General features: G+C 38.6%; 1 protein-coding gene across 14 annotated transcripts; it reads left to right on the forward strand.

The window, feature by feature from the left end:
* The first annotated feature begins 381 nt into the window (after positions 1-381).
* On the forward strand, positions 382-18,568 carry lark (RNA-binding protein lark). Of its 14 annotated transcripts, XM_018544328.1 has the most exons (7): positions 5,150-5,349; positions 6,469-6,632; positions 6,745-7,290; positions 7,398-7,467; positions 7,582-7,681; positions 10,378-10,425; positions 11,168-11,289. In XM_018544328.1, exons 2-7 carry the CDS (start codon positions 6,489-6,491, stop codon positions 11,214-11,216), a joined length of 957 nt encoding a protein of 318 aa, XP_018399830.1. In that variant the 5' UTR covers positions 5,150-5,349; positions 6,469-6,488; the 3' UTR covers positions 11,217-11,289. The 14 variants fall into 14 exon arrangements, 10 of the variants coding, with proteins under 10 accessions (XP_018399822.1, XP_018399823.1, XP_018399830.1 ...); XM_018544320.1 differs by lacking the exons at positions 5,150-5,349; positions 11,168-11,289 and adding exons at positions 382-454; positions 15,507-15,874 and having other exon boundaries at positions 7,398-7,681; XM_018544321.1 differs by lacking the exons at positions 5,150-5,349; positions 11,168-11,289 and adding exons at positions 617-625; positions 15,507-15,874 and having other exon boundaries at positions 7,398-7,681.
* The last annotated feature ends 1,287 nt before the right edge of the window (positions 18,569-19,855 follow it).

Raw genomic sequence — 19,855 nt, forward strand, 5'->3', positions numbered from 1 at the left:
CATCGGTAACATAAGATTTTAAAAAACTCAGCTCCATTAAATCTGTTCGCATTGCTTGCACTTTTTGCACAGGTCTTCCACGAACAGACTATTGCTGGATTCACCCTGCATCCGATTTTCGTCGTACGACGAATCTGCAACCAATCAGAAAGCAGGATTTTGCTTCGCATTGATGATACGATTTTTTTGATTGGTTGCAGAGTCATCGTACGACGAAGTGATTTGGTGTCAGATTAGGTTAGGTTAGGACTCTAGGTTAAGTTGGCTTCTTAAGTTGGTTTCCTTGGGGGGGAAACTTAAGTTGGCAACAGTGACAGGAAGAGACGCCAGCCGCAACGTTCTTCTTGCCACTCGCGTCGCCGCATACTTCCGTTTCGCCATCTTTTATCTCAGGAAATCGTGTCGTTTCGCATCCTGTTCTATCGCGTAGTTTTACAGACTACTTACTGACTTGGTAAGTACCGAAACAATTTATCTCATCTTGCTGAAATTGTCGTGATCACGTGCAAACGAACAAATACGGAACACATTGGAGCAGTTCGATACAACGTCACGTCGAGTTCGTTGCGGCGTTCCGCTTGGTGCGACTATCCGGCGCCGTTTAGCCGGTCTCCCGGATCTTCTGGTACGGTTTCTCGCCAGCATTCGGTCGCAATCCATCGGAGACGTTCGTCGCGAGATGTGCGTCCGCTGACATCGTGGTTGTTTTTCTCGCGGCGGGCACGATTCTCAGATTCAGAGCCTCGAAGACGCTGCGTAAATACATGTAGCGTGCCTTCGGGGCTTCGATCGCTGCGCTTCCATTGTCACGAGGAGGCGTGTTGGGAGAGCGTTTACTCTGCAGCATCGCGATGCATGTATCCCTATTCAATTTGCGATTACACGCTATTCTCTTTTTTCCCGCGATTTATCGATCGGGCAAGCAAATACGATGTCACCGGTGTGTTTGATCTGTGTAAACTCATCCTGTCGATATTTCGTGACGCGCAAATAATGCATCTCGCCACATCTCGCATCAAGTGCGTCGCGTCATTTGTATGCGACACAGGGAGGGTCGACGTGCCTTCCCTTATTTGTTTTTCTTTTACATTATTTTTTTCGCGGCGTTGACAATTCGAACTTCAGTTCGCGATCAGGCGATTTATATCTCTTGACATCGCGATGAGATTAAATCCCATGACACACACACACACACACACACACACACACACACACACACACACACACACACACACACAGACACACACACACACACACACACACACACACACAGACACACACACACACACACACACACACACACACAGACACACACACACACACACACACACACACACACAGACACACACACACACACACACACACACACACACAGACACACACACACACACACACACACACACACACAGACACACACACACACACACACACACACACACACAGACACACACACACACACACACACACACACACACACGGAAAAATGTATAATAAAGAAATAAGGCCTGATTGCACCAACATTTTTTAACTTTAAACGAGACTTAAAACTCTCTCTCTTTCTGTCAGCTTTGAGAAGAGAAAGAGAAGAATTTTAAGCTTCGCTTATAGTCAAAGTAACGTTGGTGCAATCAGGCCTAAAGCCCTGCCTACTACCTCAAATTCTTGGATCTAGGAATGTGTAGATAATTAATATGTAGTTTTTACAGAAAAACGTTGATTGGTTACAACTTTTTCCAAAAATTTGGATTTAGTTTTAACACCGTAAACACGTGTTTAAGAGTAAACACAATGAAAAGTACAGGAAAAAACAGGTTTCAACCTATTAGAAATCGTGTATACTAGAATTCTAGTTGAATTTCTTCATGAAATTTCTTACTCTCTGTTCTTATTGCTTTTTATTATGTTTTAGTTTGCTGCTTAAGTTTTTTGTGCCATAGCTTTTACAATTGGAATAATATTATGTAGTAAGCTGTAAAAAAATTGACCAATCATAGTTATTCTTACATTTGACTGTGATTGGTAGATTTCTTATGATTCCAACTTTATATTATTCTAATTATAAATGGCTCTTTAAAGTTTTTTTATTTTTCAAAGAAACTTCTGAACTGTTGCAGTATACATATGTATATATATATACATATAAGTTGGAAACAAACTATATTTTGAAACGAGATGAAAGTAATAAAAGTAAGAAAATTGTAAAGAGCGAATTCACACTGAAAAATATTTATAATTTTATTGGTCGTCATTTAGAATTTACTCGTTTTTATAATTTTCATCTCATTTTAAGATACACTCTCAGTATGCAGCAGTTTAAATCCGCTCATTATGTGTTTCAAAATGAGATAAAAATTATAAAAATAAGCAAATTTACTAAATATTGACTATAATAAAGTTGTAAATATTTCAATAAATTTGCTTACTTTTGAAATTTTTATTTTATTTCAAGCTATATATATATATATATATACCACCGGCTTATAGAACTTTCTTCGAAAAAGAACGGACATAGTTATCGACAGGCGGGACGACGCCTTTCTCGCGCCCCACGAGTTCTATCCTTGTCTCTCTTGGAACGCTTGTTCTTGATCCATTGCGGTAATTTTCCATCGTCGGTTCGCGCCTCGTATCGTTCGCGACCTCACGGTCGAGACGCTACTCATGTCAGACGATCCTTGAATTCCAGCACGACTGCAGTCTTTACAAACGATGCATTGTATCGTCTCTCCGTTAAGCCAGTGGTACATGATATATTTTTTCCTATACCAGATCGCTTACGTTTTAATATATTATTAGAATTTTACCACACAACACAGAATTTTTAGTGATCCATTAAAATGTAATTAATCTTACAGGAAAATATGGATCATGTGCCGCAGCCTTTATTAATTTCAGTAGCCTTATGTTTTCTCGAAGTTAATAATACTTGGTAATACACGAGATTTAGGCAAGATTCCAATTATTACGCATTGTTTTGCGGTAAGTTTCGTGTAATCCGCGATTTTTGGCTGACCATCAATGACATTGCTCGGAAATTCGAGTTTGTTTAAATATTTCAATTTTCTTAACAGTTTAAATGGGAGTCTTAACTCTTTGCTGACAATTGGAGTATTTAAGCTCATGTCACTAGCATTGAAAATGAGTATTGTGAATTAGAGATTATAGGCTTTTTTTCTATTGTAAGCCATTATCTGAGCTTTAAGTTTTAAGCTGTAAGCAATTAACTAATTACAATCGAATATGAGAAGAATGATCGACTATAATTGGCTAGTTTCATAAAACTTAAAGCTTAAGTAATGGCTTATTGTAGAAATCCCATTAGAATTCGACCAGTCATAATTTAAATTTTAATTTGTTTTGTTCTAACTAGTTAAATTCTGATCTTCCAATTTGCCAATGCATATCGTGACATGAGCTTTAAAGAAGCACTATTAATATTGTGATTGTAAAAATTTGAATAATAAATCTAAATCTGTATGTGTTGTTGTAAAAAGTAAATATAATAAGTACAATCCGACAGATGAGAGAAATGAGAGAACGATATTTCTTTATATCTCGATCAATAAGGACCCCGAAAAGAAAACTGGAAATTAAATATAGATAAGGTTTTGAGAACGTAGGTGTTTAGGAATAATGAATTTATCGTGTTTTTCTAAGCATGGCTTCTTATACGTCAAAATTACATATATAAATAATATTCTATTATTTCTAATTTTACGAAAATATTAGGAAATCTATAATATTTAATGTAACATTACAGTATACGTTTGTAGCGTTATAAATAAAATTTGATTTTTATAACAAAAGTAACATCAAATTCTATACAAAAATAAAAATTTATTATTTATCCAATTTGTATAAATATTTACAGCGTTATATGTACACTGTAAAAAAAATTTGCGTATTTATGTTGAAAACGGTCCACTCACTGTCTGTGTTAACAGTTTGTGTTGAATTTTTTAATATATCGAGTGTTAATTTAACATAATGTGATTATGTTGTTTAAAAAGAAATGCTTCCTACGGTTGTTTACTAACTGTATCGATATTAACTTTTTTGTATTTATTCTCTGACATAATATTTGTGCAACCTTCTAACATGTTCATCTTGTGTTAAATTAACCCAAAAATTTGAGTGGACTGTTTGGGACATGCAGTTATGTTAAATTCGACGTATTATTTTTACTGTGTAACTTTCGATGCATTCGATTACAATAATTTTTGGACGCGGTATTTTTAGAAATACTACTCCTAGTTTTTTGTGTCACCACACAAAAATATTGAGAACTTATTATTATGAAATACTTATTAAATTATAATGAAATGTTTTATTATGATTCATTCAATTTGATACATGTTTATAGGATTACATGCAGTGTTCGGTGTATTCAACGATAATACTTTCGCGCAGTATTTTTAGAAATAACGTCAGATTATGACGGTGCGCTTTATTCGCCTCCTTAATGTCGAATTTTCATGAAGCCAGCCAAAAAAACACGATGAGTCATTCACTCGATTATTGATTTTCCAGTAAGGTAACAGAAGGAACGGACAACTCGCCGCTTTGTTAATTAACCCTGCAACATGAATTTTAATTCTTCCGTCAGCAATAGGGGTCTTCCATAAGCAAAGTAAATTTTTTTGTTGTTTTGCATAACATGAAAGTCTGAAAAAAAAATTTCTTGTTAAAACTTTATAACACGTTTTATCATCATAGAAGTCGCATTGTACTTATTGTACTTTTTACAACACACACAGATTTAGATTTATTATTAAAATTTTTACAATCTCACAATATTAGAGAGATCGAATAAATCGGTCAACGGAAGAAGGTAACGCGTAGGGAATCGCGGGAAGCGGGATGTATGCGCTCTTCCTGCTCCGTATACAAGGATCGCAAATGTAGCTCGATGCTTCTGATTAAATTGATTCGTGCAGTTGGAATTCTCCCGCGCTCGACCGGCATCGCTCGCTATTGGCTCGTACGGCTTCGTCCTACGTCGACCGGTGCCGCTCGCTATTGGCTCGCTCCACTCCGTTTACGCCTATCTTCGCGTCGCCGGCGAGCGCGCGATAGGTTCTGGAACGCACTAGTGCCGAGTTCAGACGGACGACGCGGCAAGCGGCGGGACGCCATTACTACCGTTGCATTTCGCTGGTGTGCGCGGCGTCTTGGACAGTCTTGGAGCTTGTCGTTTCACAGTGCGTGAATCAGCATTGTTCGATTCTTGGGTTCCGTCATATCTGACGAGTCGCGTACGATCCAATTGTGTTGTGAGCTCCACGCGGATTCTTTCCGTGAAATATCGTTCGTACGCAGATACGATATCGTGAAGAGCATTCGACGCAGGTACGTACTTTCGCGTCGACGAGAGACCGTCGTGATCTTTCTGTCGTCGCGTTTCCCACGACAACGTCCTTTTACAACGTAGCTGTGAATGAGCTTAAATTCTCCGAAGTCACAGGGCATGTGCGTCGAAACCGTGGGAATGTCGCGCGCGCGTGGGCTACGTGTAAATTAAGTCGGGGGATCGTGAGCAAGATGGAGGAAAGGCGTTGAAATCGAAGTCAAACAATCGCGTCATTCTGATTTCCTTTCTTTCGAGCGACCGCCGGGAAAGGCACCGGTCTCGCGAGATTGCGCGATCGGTTGAAAGAGACGGTTGCTCCAATATTACGAACATTGTAGAACGTGCTGCTATTTTGAGAAATAACGATTAAACTGGTCTTAACGTTTTGGGTAACCTTGAAATTAAATAACCGTCAAGATCACCCAGGTTGCATTCAAAAATATCACCTGTGTATCGTCTTATCCTTATTTAACATTGAACGAACAACAAGAATAAGATAATAATACTCGGGGAAATCTGGGTGATATTTCCGCACACAGCCCCCAGTTCTGGCGTGATTTGTGTTGAAGTTGACGTAGAAGTTGGTTAGAAATGATGTATTTTTCTTCGCGGATGTTTGTAAATATCTATTGTACGAGGATCAGATTCGTAGCATCGAAATCCACATCCGCCGGTATTATCCGGCTTCCATTGCCTCACTTTAGCGACGCAACGCTATGCGGCGCGGGTATCTAAACTCCCGGTCGAGTTCTATGGCGGAATGAAATGGCGGGGATGAGTACGCTAAATGGATTAGCGTCGCTAGAGATGTATCAAGAACACAATGGTGCAGATAAATATTTGATATTGTACTTTATATGTATTTAAAATTCTTATCGCGAAAAATTGTTATCTTCGAAGTAATGCAATTTATTAAGCCTAATAGTTAATTATTTTACATTGATGTCATCGTAAACAAATTTTGAGTTTTGGTTTGAACATTCTGTTAAATGTATAAAAAGGAAAATAAAAATGCAACATAATTTTAAGCCTAATTATAGTTATAAAAATATTAAGCTGCATGGAAAGAAATAAAAAGATGTATTTTTGTTCTTACATATACATATTTGTGACATTAGGTTCTTGTACGAGCCGCAAAATGCCGGGTTTTAGCAGCGTTGGCACGTTTAAAATCTTCATTGGTAATTTAGCCGATAAGACCTCGAACGCGGACATAAAGCCACTGTTCGAGAAGTATGGAAAAGTCGTGGAATGCGACGTGGTAAAGAATTATGGCTTCGTGGTAAGTGTTTGTATCAGTTTAATCAGTGTACTTGAATCATTACGATCAGGTGATGATACGATTATCAGGATAAATAATTGATAATACAGAGTGACATATTTTATTTACACAGCATATGGAAAACGAAGAAGCGGGTCGAAATGCGATACAAAATTTGAATGGACACATGGTTCATGGTCAGCCGATAAAATGTGAAGCTGCAAAGAGTCGCAAGGGACCCAACACTCCCACGACGAAGATTTTCGTGGGCAATCTTACAGATAACACTAAGGCGCCGCAGGTTCGCGAACTGTTCGCCAAGTATGGCACCGTCGTTGAATGCGATATCGTGAGAAACTATGGTTTCGTACATCTGGAGGCAACTGGCGACGTGAACGATGCTATCAAGGAGCTGAATGGACAGATCGTCGATGGACAACCGATGAAGGTCCAGATATCTACTAGTCGAGTACGACAGAGGCCAGGCATGGGGGATCCGGAACAATGCTACCGATGCGGACGAGGCGGTCACTGGTCGAAGGAATGTCCCAAGGGCGGGATGGGAGGTGGACCAGATAGAAACGGATACAGGGACCGAATGTTTGGACGCGATCCATATCCTCCACCGCCGCCACCACCGTTCCTACGGGACCGGCTCATGGGTGGTGGCCGCTTTGGGGTAAGTTTGCTTTTATCATGTGAATGTGTGTAAACATTTGAATCATCGATAGATAGCAGTGATTGCGTATGAGAAATCATGTATTAATTCTTTTCTGTCTCTAATAGGATTATGAAAGCTACTACGACAGGCGCGGCTTCGAGGACACCAGGGATCTCTACGAGAGGCGGTTTACGGGTATGACAGGGCCCAGTGACATGGGTTCTACCATGTGCGGGCTAGACTTTCCACCAATGACAATGCCACCTCTACCACCAAGACGAGACCCAATGCCTCCTATGCCTCCTCTAGGTATGGGATCCATGCGTGACACTGGCTTCTCCCGTGGAAACGAGTACGGAATGTTCAGCCGCCGATCACCCCCTCCAAGTGGCAACAACGGCCGGTTCAGGTGAGTAGGTACCCGGCGTACCGACTGCCCATTCGTCCGACTTAACATTGTGAACGTTCCAGGCTGGATTAACAGCTCATGCGAATTGGGGTTTCGGTGATTCGTCGACATTTTTTCTAGTCTCTGTTGCACATTTTTCTTTCTGTTATCATATAGATTTCAGCTTGTATCTCCTTACAGTATATATGTCCTTATTTTTTTGTTTTATTCCCACAAATAAGCGAATGTTAAGTTATGGACAAGCGATCGCGAGTCTTACAATGTTCACTTCATGTCTACTTCATTATAAACCTCTGTCGTCCTTATCGACGTTTTTTGTTAAGTGTACTGCCACTCTTTTTATCTCTTCCTTCTGTCTCTTCTTACTTTTCTATCGTCGTATTAAACGGAACTCCTTCTCTCTGACAATTGTTATCGCGCGGCACAACGCATGATCGTTATCGTCTATGCAAATATTACTTTCTCGTACTTGAGATTTTAAGACTTTTAATACTTTTACACACACACGTACCAGTGTCGACCCGATGCCCACATGAGTGCAGACTCCGTCGTAGTGAAATGTTAATTATATGACGCTTGGACGTTTCTGTACATTCTAAATTTCAGTGCACCTCAGGCGTACCATCTTTGTCCATGAACGCGGGCAACCCTAGAGAGACAGTCCCGGGTCAGCGTTCAAGTCGTACAAGAGTAAGTCTTTGACTCATTTTGTTAGCGAGTAGTCACGCCTCGTTCTTGTCGCTGCAACAACCCGCGTCAGAAATACAATAGCAGCCGCCTACGTCGTCTGCGTCCCATGGTGTTTGAATTTTTTTCCGGGTCTCGACTGATTGTTCCTTGAACATGTCGACTGCTCTTCTAGGGATGTCCTAGTTCATAGACTCTCTTGATCCATGGCATTAACTGCGAAATTGGCCTGTATGTCTCTCACTGAATCCTTTGTGTTTCAAGCGCTCCCTATTACGTACATCACTCAGCCGGGAGTGGCGCGGAGGCCTGGGATGAAGAAGCGTACCTAAGGAATGCGAATTAGAATTTCTTGATCGCACTACCGCGAGCCAGGATGCGCTCTGCAATTTTAAACAAAACTCGTACGCTGTAGATAGAGAAAAGAAAGAAAAACAGGGCTGGCGCGATTTTGGAATGACGCATCGAATCGATTGTCTTTGAAACGTGTCGTAAGTAGAAACCAGCTCTCCAGACGATTTGGATCAGTAAGTTTATATCGGTATCTTCCGTAATCTTTCCAAGTTTCACAAACTTACGAACATAAACTTGTAACATCGATTCGATTGAATCTAATTAAATTAAATTTGTAATGTACAAGTATTTTTTTTTTCCATTAACTAAATATCGTATGTATTATCTCTTCAATGGTGAAAAATACTGACGTAACAAATTTAATAAAATGTTATATCAATGACAGTTTAAAATTGAGCGAATCTTGAGAATAGGATATTTTTCTTTCTCTCTTCTTTTTTGTACTATCGGTAAAAGTATATTTTTTTCCTTATGCGGTATATATTTTGAAGTTGTAATGTAAGATTGAATTTCTTGTTGACTATGCAAATTGCTTTTTACTTGTTAGTTTGTATAATAATTTTTCCCATTTTGTTAAATAATCAATTACTGTAAGTTTATATAAAATTAGATAAATTAGATAAAATTTTAATTGAATTTTCAATTTTAGTAATTTCAATTTTAGTAAATACATTAATTTAAATGCTTAAAGTTTTGTATAAAAAACACACGCAAAAATTATCTTGCATTCGGTCGAATCGAAACTTCGCGTAGAAATTGTCAGTTTGTCCATGTACTTTTCAAAATTAGTATCCATAGCTCTTGAAGTTGACTTCTACTCACGAGGTTCAAAGCTTTTCATGTATGTAAATCCATTCGCAAAACGTTCAAATAGAAAACAGAATTGATTGAATTTCTCAGTTTTTCTAAATACTTTAAATTTGTTGTTGCACGTTACCACCTCATTACCCCATACTATCCCAGCCTGGGCTGCAAATGGCTCTTATTTTTTATGATAATATTCTTGTTGGTTTTTTTTGCGAGAAGCTGTAATATTGACAAGTCGCATGGGTTAAAAATCCAGTCTACCGCTGCCTGCCTCATATGACTAGCTACATCCTACATTCTCCTGGCCGGCCCTTCACTCTCACGATCGAGTTGTGCAGATAGCGAATTAGTACAGATAGTTGTGTGCACTTCGCTGTCGTAGATTTTTGTAGTTGTTAATCATCTCCATTGCGTTTCTGCGCTCGAGTCTGCGAACGATTATTAATCGTGCATCATCAAAGGTTTGTCAAATCCATTTGACAGAAGATCAAATATTTTCCTTTGTACATACGCCTACACGTGCGCGCGCACATATGTGCACGCGTGTGTGTTTGTATGTAATGGAATAATAGGAAATTTTACTGTAATTTCATTATTCTATGATCTGCGTATTATATCCTATCTACTATGTTTTTGTCCTGATTTTTACTTTGAGGTAACAATAGGCACAAAACATTCCGTCCCGATCCTAAGTCATATTAGGCGAGGCACGCGAATCTTGCACGTGAATCTATGTATATACAGGGACTAATTCACAAAGTTAAGCCTTGGACAAGGGAGCCAGTATATGGTATATGTTGATCTGATCTCATTGGTAGATTCGATTATTTATTATACCGCTGTTATAGTAGAGGCATGTACGAGGACTTCAGCCGAGATTCGTTTGAAGAGCGTAGGTAAGTAGAGTGAAGTGCCTGGGATCATAATTTTACCAAATTGAAATCCTCACATGTCGCGAAATTTAGAAACAGTATTAAGTCGCCTTCTTCTTTATGTCACGATCGTGCCAAGCAACATTTTTGTTTAAAATTGAGTACTTATTAGATATTCATTTTTATCTGAAATGAGTGAAAATCTATAGCATATAAAAATGAGCTGTAGATTTTTGGTATTATTAATTTGAAACGCATTATTTTATTTCGTATTGAATTGTGATTAGTGAGTAGGAATTTTTGTGTAGACCATTTAATAGCAATGATCGAAAGTACATTCTGGAATGTTCTAGTTTGTTCCATTGGAAACCAGAATTATAAGATATTTCAAAACGCGATCTTTCATAAAGAAGAGTGCTCGGATAAAGAAAGTTTTGCAAGTAGCGCGAATATTCCTATTATCGTAAAACAAAAGAATTAGTATAAAAAGAAGTTTAGCGAGAAAAACGAGGTATTATCCGAGCTGTTCCGTTCCCCTTTTCTTTCTTTATTTTTTTTTCTATTTTTTTTTTTTTTCTTTCTTACTACTATTTACGATATTTCACTCTACGTACGTGCTCTATTACTCTACTATTTCTGTCTTCTGTTTCTTTTTTTTTTTTATATACACGCAAATGTATTATCTTTAACATTTATCTATATCTATCCGTGTTTTGATCCGCATCATCGATCTCGTCGACTGACGTGACATAATTTTGGTTACCAGACCGGGATTACGAGGGCCATCGCCGTCGCGCCGGTTCGCACCATACTAAATCGTCGCGTCGGGCTCGGATCGGTCTCTGTCGGTCGTCGGTCCGTCGGGTCTGTCTGTCGCTAGCAGGAAGCCTCGGAACCGAGATACTCTTGGCCGTCTTGCGAACTGCACGCGTGAAGATCTGCCGCCCGCTCTATGAGAAACAAGTGCTCTACCCGCAGTGCGATCTATTTAGACGGAAAAAAAACCGAAATATAGCCAGCCGAAAATAGCACAGACATGCAAAAAGTTATGGAAAATTATCATTCCCAATCCGACGAATCTTTCCTGAGACTCCCGGCTTGTCGATCCTTTCGTATCTCTTGTTGTCTACTGTGACCACTTTCGCACCCCTCCCTCATACATTTGTATAAAATCAGGTATCTTCGACGTGTCAAGAAAGGGATACGGTTTCATTGTGGACACTTCTCAATCCTCGAACAGAAAGCTTTCTTTCTCAAAATGTCTTACTCGTTTAGGAATTGAACCCATAGCTCAATTATAACTCTTGCGATTTGACTTAGATATGACTTCAAACTTGTTTTAAAAAAATTGAAAAATGTAGGATTAACGAAAGTTTTGCAGTGGAGCCGTATTTCGTAGCGGTCGAATCCGCCAATTGTTTTCGGGTTTTCTGTGACGGTGACACATCCATCTTCATTGCGTAATAATTGATAGATTCCGTAGTTATCCGCGTTACGCACCTTTCCGCGGGGACCGCTAGACGAGATAACAACCGCTTAGCGAAGGTACTGCGTGATATCACTGTAATTCTCTACACATTTGAACACTCGTGATCCACTATTGTCGATTGTCAATTTCTCACACTGCGTCGCACGTGGATATCATCGCGCGTTAGAGATAGACTGAACAAGTAGATAGAATCCAAACAGCGATGTTCGCCGATTTTATTCAATGCGTCAGACGGATGCGAGATTCACTATCGCGAGCATTCGTACGATTTAGGAGCGGTACTCGCGGTTGGTCCCTTAAAAAAAAAATTAAGATCGCTTTGTGCATGTGCGTTTGTACACACTTAGCGCGGCCTGCATCTTCTCGCGACACCTTCACAAATACGCTAAAAACTGTAAATTTAATTTGCATTTTTTTTACAAAATTGTTTACTAAAAATAATACGTCGTGTGGTGTATATGTGTGAATATATATATATATATACACGTACGAAAAGGAAATTCTCATGGAGCGCGATACATCGCAGGAAAATAAAATAATAAGACTTAATTATATTAGGAATGATGGGTATGTATCGCTGCTTTGCTTGCGTTAGAAATTGTTTTATCGATTGGTCACCTCTTTAAGCTCTTTAATTTCTCTTTTAGATTTTATCAATGTAGGTCGATCGACGAAAACTGTAGCACGGTTTATGAAACGGAGATAAAGAGAAAAGTCTCATCTAATCACTGTTGAATTTTAGAAGTGATTTTAAAGTATTAAAGTTGAGATTCATGCCTCATCTTCCAAAATGATAGAATTCGTCACATTGAGGAGCATTTTATTATTTTTTCATATATAATTTATAGAGATGTAAATTGGACTTTTTTCTCTTGCGATTTTAGCGTATTCTTGAAAATACAAGAAGACGTAGACCGTGTTTAAGGAGGGAAGAAAAGATAAGCGTTTGCCGAAATATTTCCCCAAAGGGGGGTAGCGTACGGGTCTGACCATTCAGAGAACCTGTTTTCATAACGCTGTTTTCTTCGCTATATAAAGAAAAAAAAAAGTTATAATTGGACTTAGACCCGGTAGGATGCGCCGATTCTGTATGGAAACCTAAGTGGCGGAACATTATTCTTAGCGTATAGTAACGTAATCTTTTTATTAACGTAGGATTAACTCTGACGTAAAAAAGAAAGACGAGCTGTAGTCTGTAATAATCGCACTTTCGTTTTGTTCAAGCGTAGAGACTTGCTGTAAGCTTTTTTCTCCCGTCTACGCTTTTTGTTTTTTGCTGAGAACCGACCGTGTTTTTTTTTCTTAAAGATTATGATAAATTATAACCACACGATATATTGCTAATGATACTGAATATAAGAGAAATGTAATAATATGTATTTGTGAAATTCACAAGAAAAAAACGACGTGTACTGCGTGTTTCTTTAATTATATCACACCGACTGCTTTCTCTTTCTCTCTCTCTCTCGCGGTGTACCCTTTGCCAGCAACAACCATCCAGGAAACCACCCCAAATCCTTCCCTTGTCGCACCACGAAAATCTTGATCGGGTACGATCGGACACGCGCTTCCTTCGCTGGCTTCCTGCGCGTCGTGCGCGCGTTTCTGCCTCGCATTAGCTCAATAAAATAAAAAAAAAAGGAATGAAATTCCCCGTCAAAATCTCGTTCCAAAACGCGCGCGACGTGTTCGCTCATGTTACTCTGTCTATCTTTGCTGCCATCCTTGTGCCACCCTTCACAAGTCTGATTGTCGATCCACAGGTAGAAGTTCTGCGATGTTTCCTCCGTCGAGCAACTCTAACTACTTCTATTTTCTTAAATTTTTCTTTAATTGCAATACAGTGCAATCTACATGAATTAATGATATTGAGCGATATTTGGAATTTAGTCTAATGATCGGACCGTCCAATAATTTGGTATATCAGGAAGCAATTAAAATGACGAGTTTGTCATCAATTACATAGCCAAAATTACGTTTAATCAAATTATTTTTTAGGCAACCATAATTAAATATGTAATTTGATTGTAATTGTATATATGATTAATATTTAGAATAGACATCTTGGTTTTTGCATTATACCGTCAATATCATTGGAAATTAGTCTCTTCATAATGTATCGAGGTCTATTTCACGTTCACGTGTACAGTCTCGATTATTATTTTTTCTCTCAGTTCTATACTAAAACGAATTCCTCTCGAAGCCTCACCTATTTTTCTACATTTTAGTTCCAATAAAGTGGGGAAAGTAGGAACGAGAGGCAACATATGATGCAATACAGTGTAATATTTTCGCGTTCGTTGGGCAGGCAATCGTATATTGATCGTGTCGTTGATTATTTCCAGATTTCATGGTTTCTTCGTAACAATCGACCGTCAATGGGAAATTTAAATTAGTCGCGCGATGCATGCCCGATGACGAAATAATTTTATTCGTACATAAATATAGGATGTTTTGGAATCATTAGATATCCACACGAATCTCATGACAAAATTGAGAATAATTTTAAGTAGTGAAAATTTTATAAGTGGTATTATATTCATATTTTGTGTGAATTGAATATCTATAAAATTCCTATAAAATTTGGGAAAATCAAATTTTTTGTTATTAGATTGATTACTTACACTTTCGAAATTCTTTTATTAAATTATTGTAATTTTTGTCTTATTCAAAACAACTTAGGTCTCAAGTTGGCTTATCTATAATAAAAAGCTTATCCGGTTCTATAACATTTTATCTAGTCCAAATAATATTTCTTTATGCATCTCACGTGTTGCTTTGAACCAACAAAATAAAGGAGCTTTTGAATTCATCAATGTTGTCATTTCCTTATATCTTGATCATCTTAAAGTAAAGAAATCAATTTGAAAGTACAGGGAGAGTTTTATGATTTCTATGAAGTTCTTCAAAGAATCTTTATACAATCTGTGTCATCTACTTGTTATTTCGCGGACTACTATTATATTTGTATCAAATATTAAGCGCTCTATTCGAACTGATACAATGTCGATTCCCTTCGTTTTAAAGACGATCATACTTTAAGCGTATCTCTACCGATATGTGTCTGCTTCTCTCTTTTCTCTTCTGTAATTACTTGTTTCAGTCTCAGTAGTCGAAAGCAGGGATTGCAGAAGGTTATAGTTCTGTAAAGCTCAAGTTTTGATGCTGTAGAATGTAGATATTAGGAACAGCAATTGTACGATCTTTTCCCTTAAAAAAAAATCTGATAATAGGCACCAAATGTTGAGTGAAATAATTTCAATTAAATGTTTAGTTAATATTATAAAAAATAATTTTAATTTTCTAAATACTTAAATAAGCATTACCAAACAAAAATATAACCAACCGTTTGATAATTACTAAATATTTAAAGCGATAAAGTTATTTTTGATTATATTAATTGAACGTATGATTGAAATTATTTTAATTACTATTTTGTAGCTGTTAACAAATTTATTTGAATGTACCTATGGCATTGAAAGTTGAAATCTAGAGATTATAACAGCTTTGATCTCTGATTCCTCTATCTCTGTACTGTCTTAAAGAATTAAGGGCCATTAAGCGAGATCCGTCGAACACTAAGTGAAATCGTTCCTTGTATGACTGATGTTTTCAGAACAATTGGCACTGCGGATGAGATGGTCGCGCACGAGCTAGCATATAGCGCGAATAAGTCGCTTCATCATGCATACACGGATGTGGAATACTAATTATCCTTCTATGTGTTAAAACAAGGGGGACACTGGGAAATAATATCGAATTCCGATATAAGCCTGCTACGTACCCTTCTCGCGTTAGTAACAGTACGAAAGGAGTACTTGTTTTGTACATTTTTTGTACGTGACACACGTGTGTTTTTGCAAGTTTTTATTTTGTAATAAATATTAAAACACGTGCGAACGACGTCTCCTTAAATTATGATTGAGAATTCAACCCTTCTTCTAGCTGGCTCTCTCAAACTAGGCTGAGTTTATTTGTCGAAACCGATTGTATCATTTGTAGATTAAAACTCGAACTGAGAAGAAGAAGAAGAACAATTTTCTTATCCTTAAACTCAGTTGTTTACACATTCAAATATATTTATTACCTAATTATAAATATTGTATATGTATTTACAGTATCAATTGATACGACTTTCATGAGTTCTTCCTCTTCTCGGTTAATCTGTTGTTCCTATTCCATAAGCACAGAGGAAAGATTTGCAATCCTTTCGCCGCATTCACATCTTTAGTAGTGCGATTATCGTTCATTTATATAAATTTCCGATCAAAGCCAAAGTTAAAGCTGTACCAAGTGGACACGGAAATAGACGAGGGAGTAAATATTACTCTTTTTTTTTTTGTATATTTTAACTCGATTTTATGTTATGGTAATACTCATTGTTATGTGCCAGTCAAACTTGCAGACTCGGAGGTTGAGCAGATCAACAAAATCGGATTTGACTGAAGATCGCTTTTCCATCCTACTACCAACAGCAAGACAAAGGCGACCGGCCATGATCTGTAACTTATACACTATCACTCCTCCCCAAAGTTACTTTAAGAGAACATTGTGCAATGTTCTCGGTGATAACCGAGCGAGTCTCTCTCAGAGTGACTTTGGAACACGAACGTGTAGAACTAAGTATACTACTCAATCATCTCTCCATACTGACAATGAGATGTGGTGAGCAAACTGTTGTCCGTATAATACTATTTCGAATCTGGAGGAGTTTGATCGGTGCATAACAAGTGCGTCTGCGCTCGTTAACTTTGGCTTCGAGAGACCTCGGCGCATGATCGTCGACAAAAACTTATACAAGATGTCTCAGAATCAATAGACATCCAGTAAAGCTTAGTCGAAAAGTCCAGTCTATTTGTTTTTTAAAAACTTAAGAAAATTAATATATCTTTGGCTCGAGACGTTAATTTCATCGACATATAGTACTGGACGGAGTATGTGGTGAGATCTCTTTATTCTTTCATCTTGACGCACCTAAGAAAAAGGTAAATATATGGACATAAAACTTTTTACTATTGTCTTATTGATCATATTTTGTTTCAGGAAAAAAGAACAGTAGTGTATTCTACCCATACATTGTTCCATCTTTTTCTAGATCTGTCGAGATGGTTTTGATGCTATGCTTTGTCCAATATTACATGTCAGTGGTTTTTAAGTCTGAGGGATTATTGAAGATATTTAAGTTCACATATATTAGTATCAAATAACGCTCTCCTATAACTGGTTTTGAGACAGTCTTATTACAAATTAAAGTCTATTCCTTTCTTTTGTTTTTATATTTTTGGCGCATATATTTATCCCTTTTTGCAACTAGCTACTCACTTAGGTGTGAACCCCCGACCCGCGATACGTATGCTTGACGTACTTGACGAAGCTCGAGGCTCGTTGATGCGGGTACGCGGGGAAAAAGAAAATCTGCGATACCGAGTCGCGCGCGTATAGCACACGCGTGCGGGAAAAAAGACTCGGAAAGCATGGAGCCGTCACACCGGGGAGCTTCGTCGGATATATTCGATACGCGATGTATCGCTGTAATGCAAGTATACACTCCCTCGAGGATTACGGTAATGTCGGTGCCGCCGGATAGTCGTCGGATAGCGAAGGTCTGCCCGATGGGTCGGCAGCTTCGCTCTCGTAGCCCATACGTGGACGTGCGAGATTCCGGCTCGTCGCCGCCGCCGCCGCCGCCGCCTTCTTCGTCGTCACATCGCCGTCACATCGCCGTCGTCGTCAGCTTCGTCGCCGCCCTCGTCGCAGTCGACGCTGCCGTCGTCGTCGTCGTCGCCGTCGCCGCCGCCGTCAACGTCGTCTAATAAAGTCACGCAGCCCGAGTTGCAAAACGGTTCGGGACACACGCTCTGGCCGCCGAGAAGTTCAACGAGATGACAAGTTCCGAGTCCAGTCTGTAGCTAAGATCGCTGAGCTACATTTCCGGACACGCGCCGGCCCAGACCCTCACAGGCGCTTAAAAAGATTTAAACAAAAAAAAAATGTACCCAGTCCCTCTCGGCAGAGTTCTCACTAGAGGCACGTGGAGATCGTGAATCGCCGATCGGATCCGTATACCGGATTTTTGAGAGACACGGTCGGCAAGAAAAACATGTGTACATGTGTATAACGGAAAAAAAAAACCGGACGCACGTCGTCGGGACACGAGTTACCCCTTGATCTCGCGTGATAGAAAACGAACACACACGTGTCGGTCATCGTCGGTTGCCGCATTAACGGAAAAAAGCGCAAAACCGATAGAAACGCGACAGCAGGATTGTAACACGCTGTATTGTAATATGATGTGTGATATAGGACGTGATAGCCCTCTACGCCAACATCGTCCATGAAGGATGTACCCTTGAAGGAGCGAGCGTGCCAGGCTCGAGAGACGAGAGGGTTTCAAGTAGAAGCGACGCGAGAGGTCTGGTGGAGGAGCGACATGGTGTAGCGAGAGGTAATTGTTCATCACAGCACTCGTATACTACGTCGAGAGAGAGAGCGGGGGAGAGTGCGAAGGAGAGATGTATACTTTAATAGAGACACGGGATTGTGCTACCGCATTCAAGACGCGGATCCAGCCTCTCAATATTGTTCCGACACGCGAAAGAAAATGAATAAAAGTAATGTAAAGAAAAGAGAAAACGACACGTTAATTCATCCCGCGAGTTCCACCCGAACGCCTTTGAGAATCCTGTTTTCTTTCTTAGGAAAAGCGGCGCTTCTTAAGGGAGAGCCCATCTCTACGAGAGGAATCTTCTTCTTTAGGGTGTGCCGGACAAAACTGTGAGATCGACATGTGCTTACACACGCCGAATCTCGTCCTAGAGCGGATTCTCGAGTCTCCGCTCGACGGGACCATGAAGGTATCGTAAGAACGAATACTTTCCCCGCGCTGTGATCCCTCCCATTTGACACCAAATTTGAGACCTATTCTGTAACTCTTAATAATTATAACATTACAGTATCGTTGCACAGCTTTTTTTTTTACTATGTACAAAATCAGCGTAACGACACTGTAACATTACAGTTACAATCGTTAAGAGTCACAGAATAGGCCCCTAAAAGTAACAAAAATATCTACAAGGTGTTCCGTGGGAACGTGTCGAAACTCCTTTCTATGGAGGCCACCCTGTATGTTATAATTTCACACTCAACAATATAAATATAACAACTTGTATAACACATAATGTGTGTTACGTAACAGTTAGATTGTTGAATGCGAAATTATAATAAAGATGTTACTTTTAATTGGTGTCAACTGGGTAAAATCTCGAGAGATATCAGACACTTTCGATTTCAGATAATCCTAACGATAGTATAATATTTGCAGCAATATTGATCGTATTTGCCTCAACTCTCATGCGGAAGCGATTTTATATTTTTCGTATAGTTCATTTTTCATGACTGTTGCATCAGATTATTAGAAATTTAATTTAAATACTCAGAGAGAAACAGACACTAGGAGTCAAGCGCAGATAACTTTACGCAAATACTGATATATATCAAACAAAACTTTTTTATTATAATAATTAGCATAATTAATTTAATAAAAAAAGTTTTGTTTGATATATATCAGCGTTTGCGCAAAGTTATCTGCGCTTGACTCCTAGTGCCTTTTTTTCTCCGAGTGTGTATTTGATTTATACAGGAGTTTTTGTTATTTAAAATTAATTATAAGTTTAATTCAGATTATAGCGATTCTACTGTCATTAATTTACGGTTTTTAAGACACTATATCTTTTAATGCAATTAAGTTTGATTATGATATGATCAGAAGCGAGAAATAATATAAATTTTTTTTATATATTACATAATCGTCATTTTTTTATGCGACGAAATGATTCGTTCTTTCAACATACTGCTACTTACATTCAATAGTGCACATTGGTAAGCTATACCGAACATTTCATTTTTATTACTCTAATAAATAATATAAAAGATAAATCATAAGTATGTTTTAAAAATTTTTGTGTG

This window comes from Cyphomyrmex costatus, unplaced genomic scaffold, assembly GCF_001594065.2.
Source record: "Cyphomyrmex costatus isolate MS0001 unplaced genomic scaffold, Ccosl1.0 scaffold43, whole genome shotgun sequence".
Taxonomy (NCBI): domain Eukaryota; kingdom Metazoa; phylum Arthropoda; class Insecta; order Hymenoptera; family Formicidae; genus Cyphomyrmex; species Cyphomyrmex costatus.

What these genes read in the sequence shown, in the direction of transcription:
- lark (XM_018544320.1), top strand. Translation starts at nt 6,489, where the DNA reads ATGCCGGGTTTTAGCAGCGTTGGCACGTTTAAAATCTTCATTGGTAAT. An exon ending in TAAAGAATTATGGCTTCGTG is followed by an intron (nt 6,633 to 6,744) that starts GTAAGTGTTTGT and finishes TTATTTACACAG; the next exon opens with CATATGGAAAACGAAGAAGC. An exon ending in GGCAACAACGGCCGGTTCAG is followed by an intron (nt 7,682 to 10,377) that starts GTGAGTAGGTAC and finishes CCGCTGTTATAG; the next exon opens with TAGAGGCATGTACGAGGACT.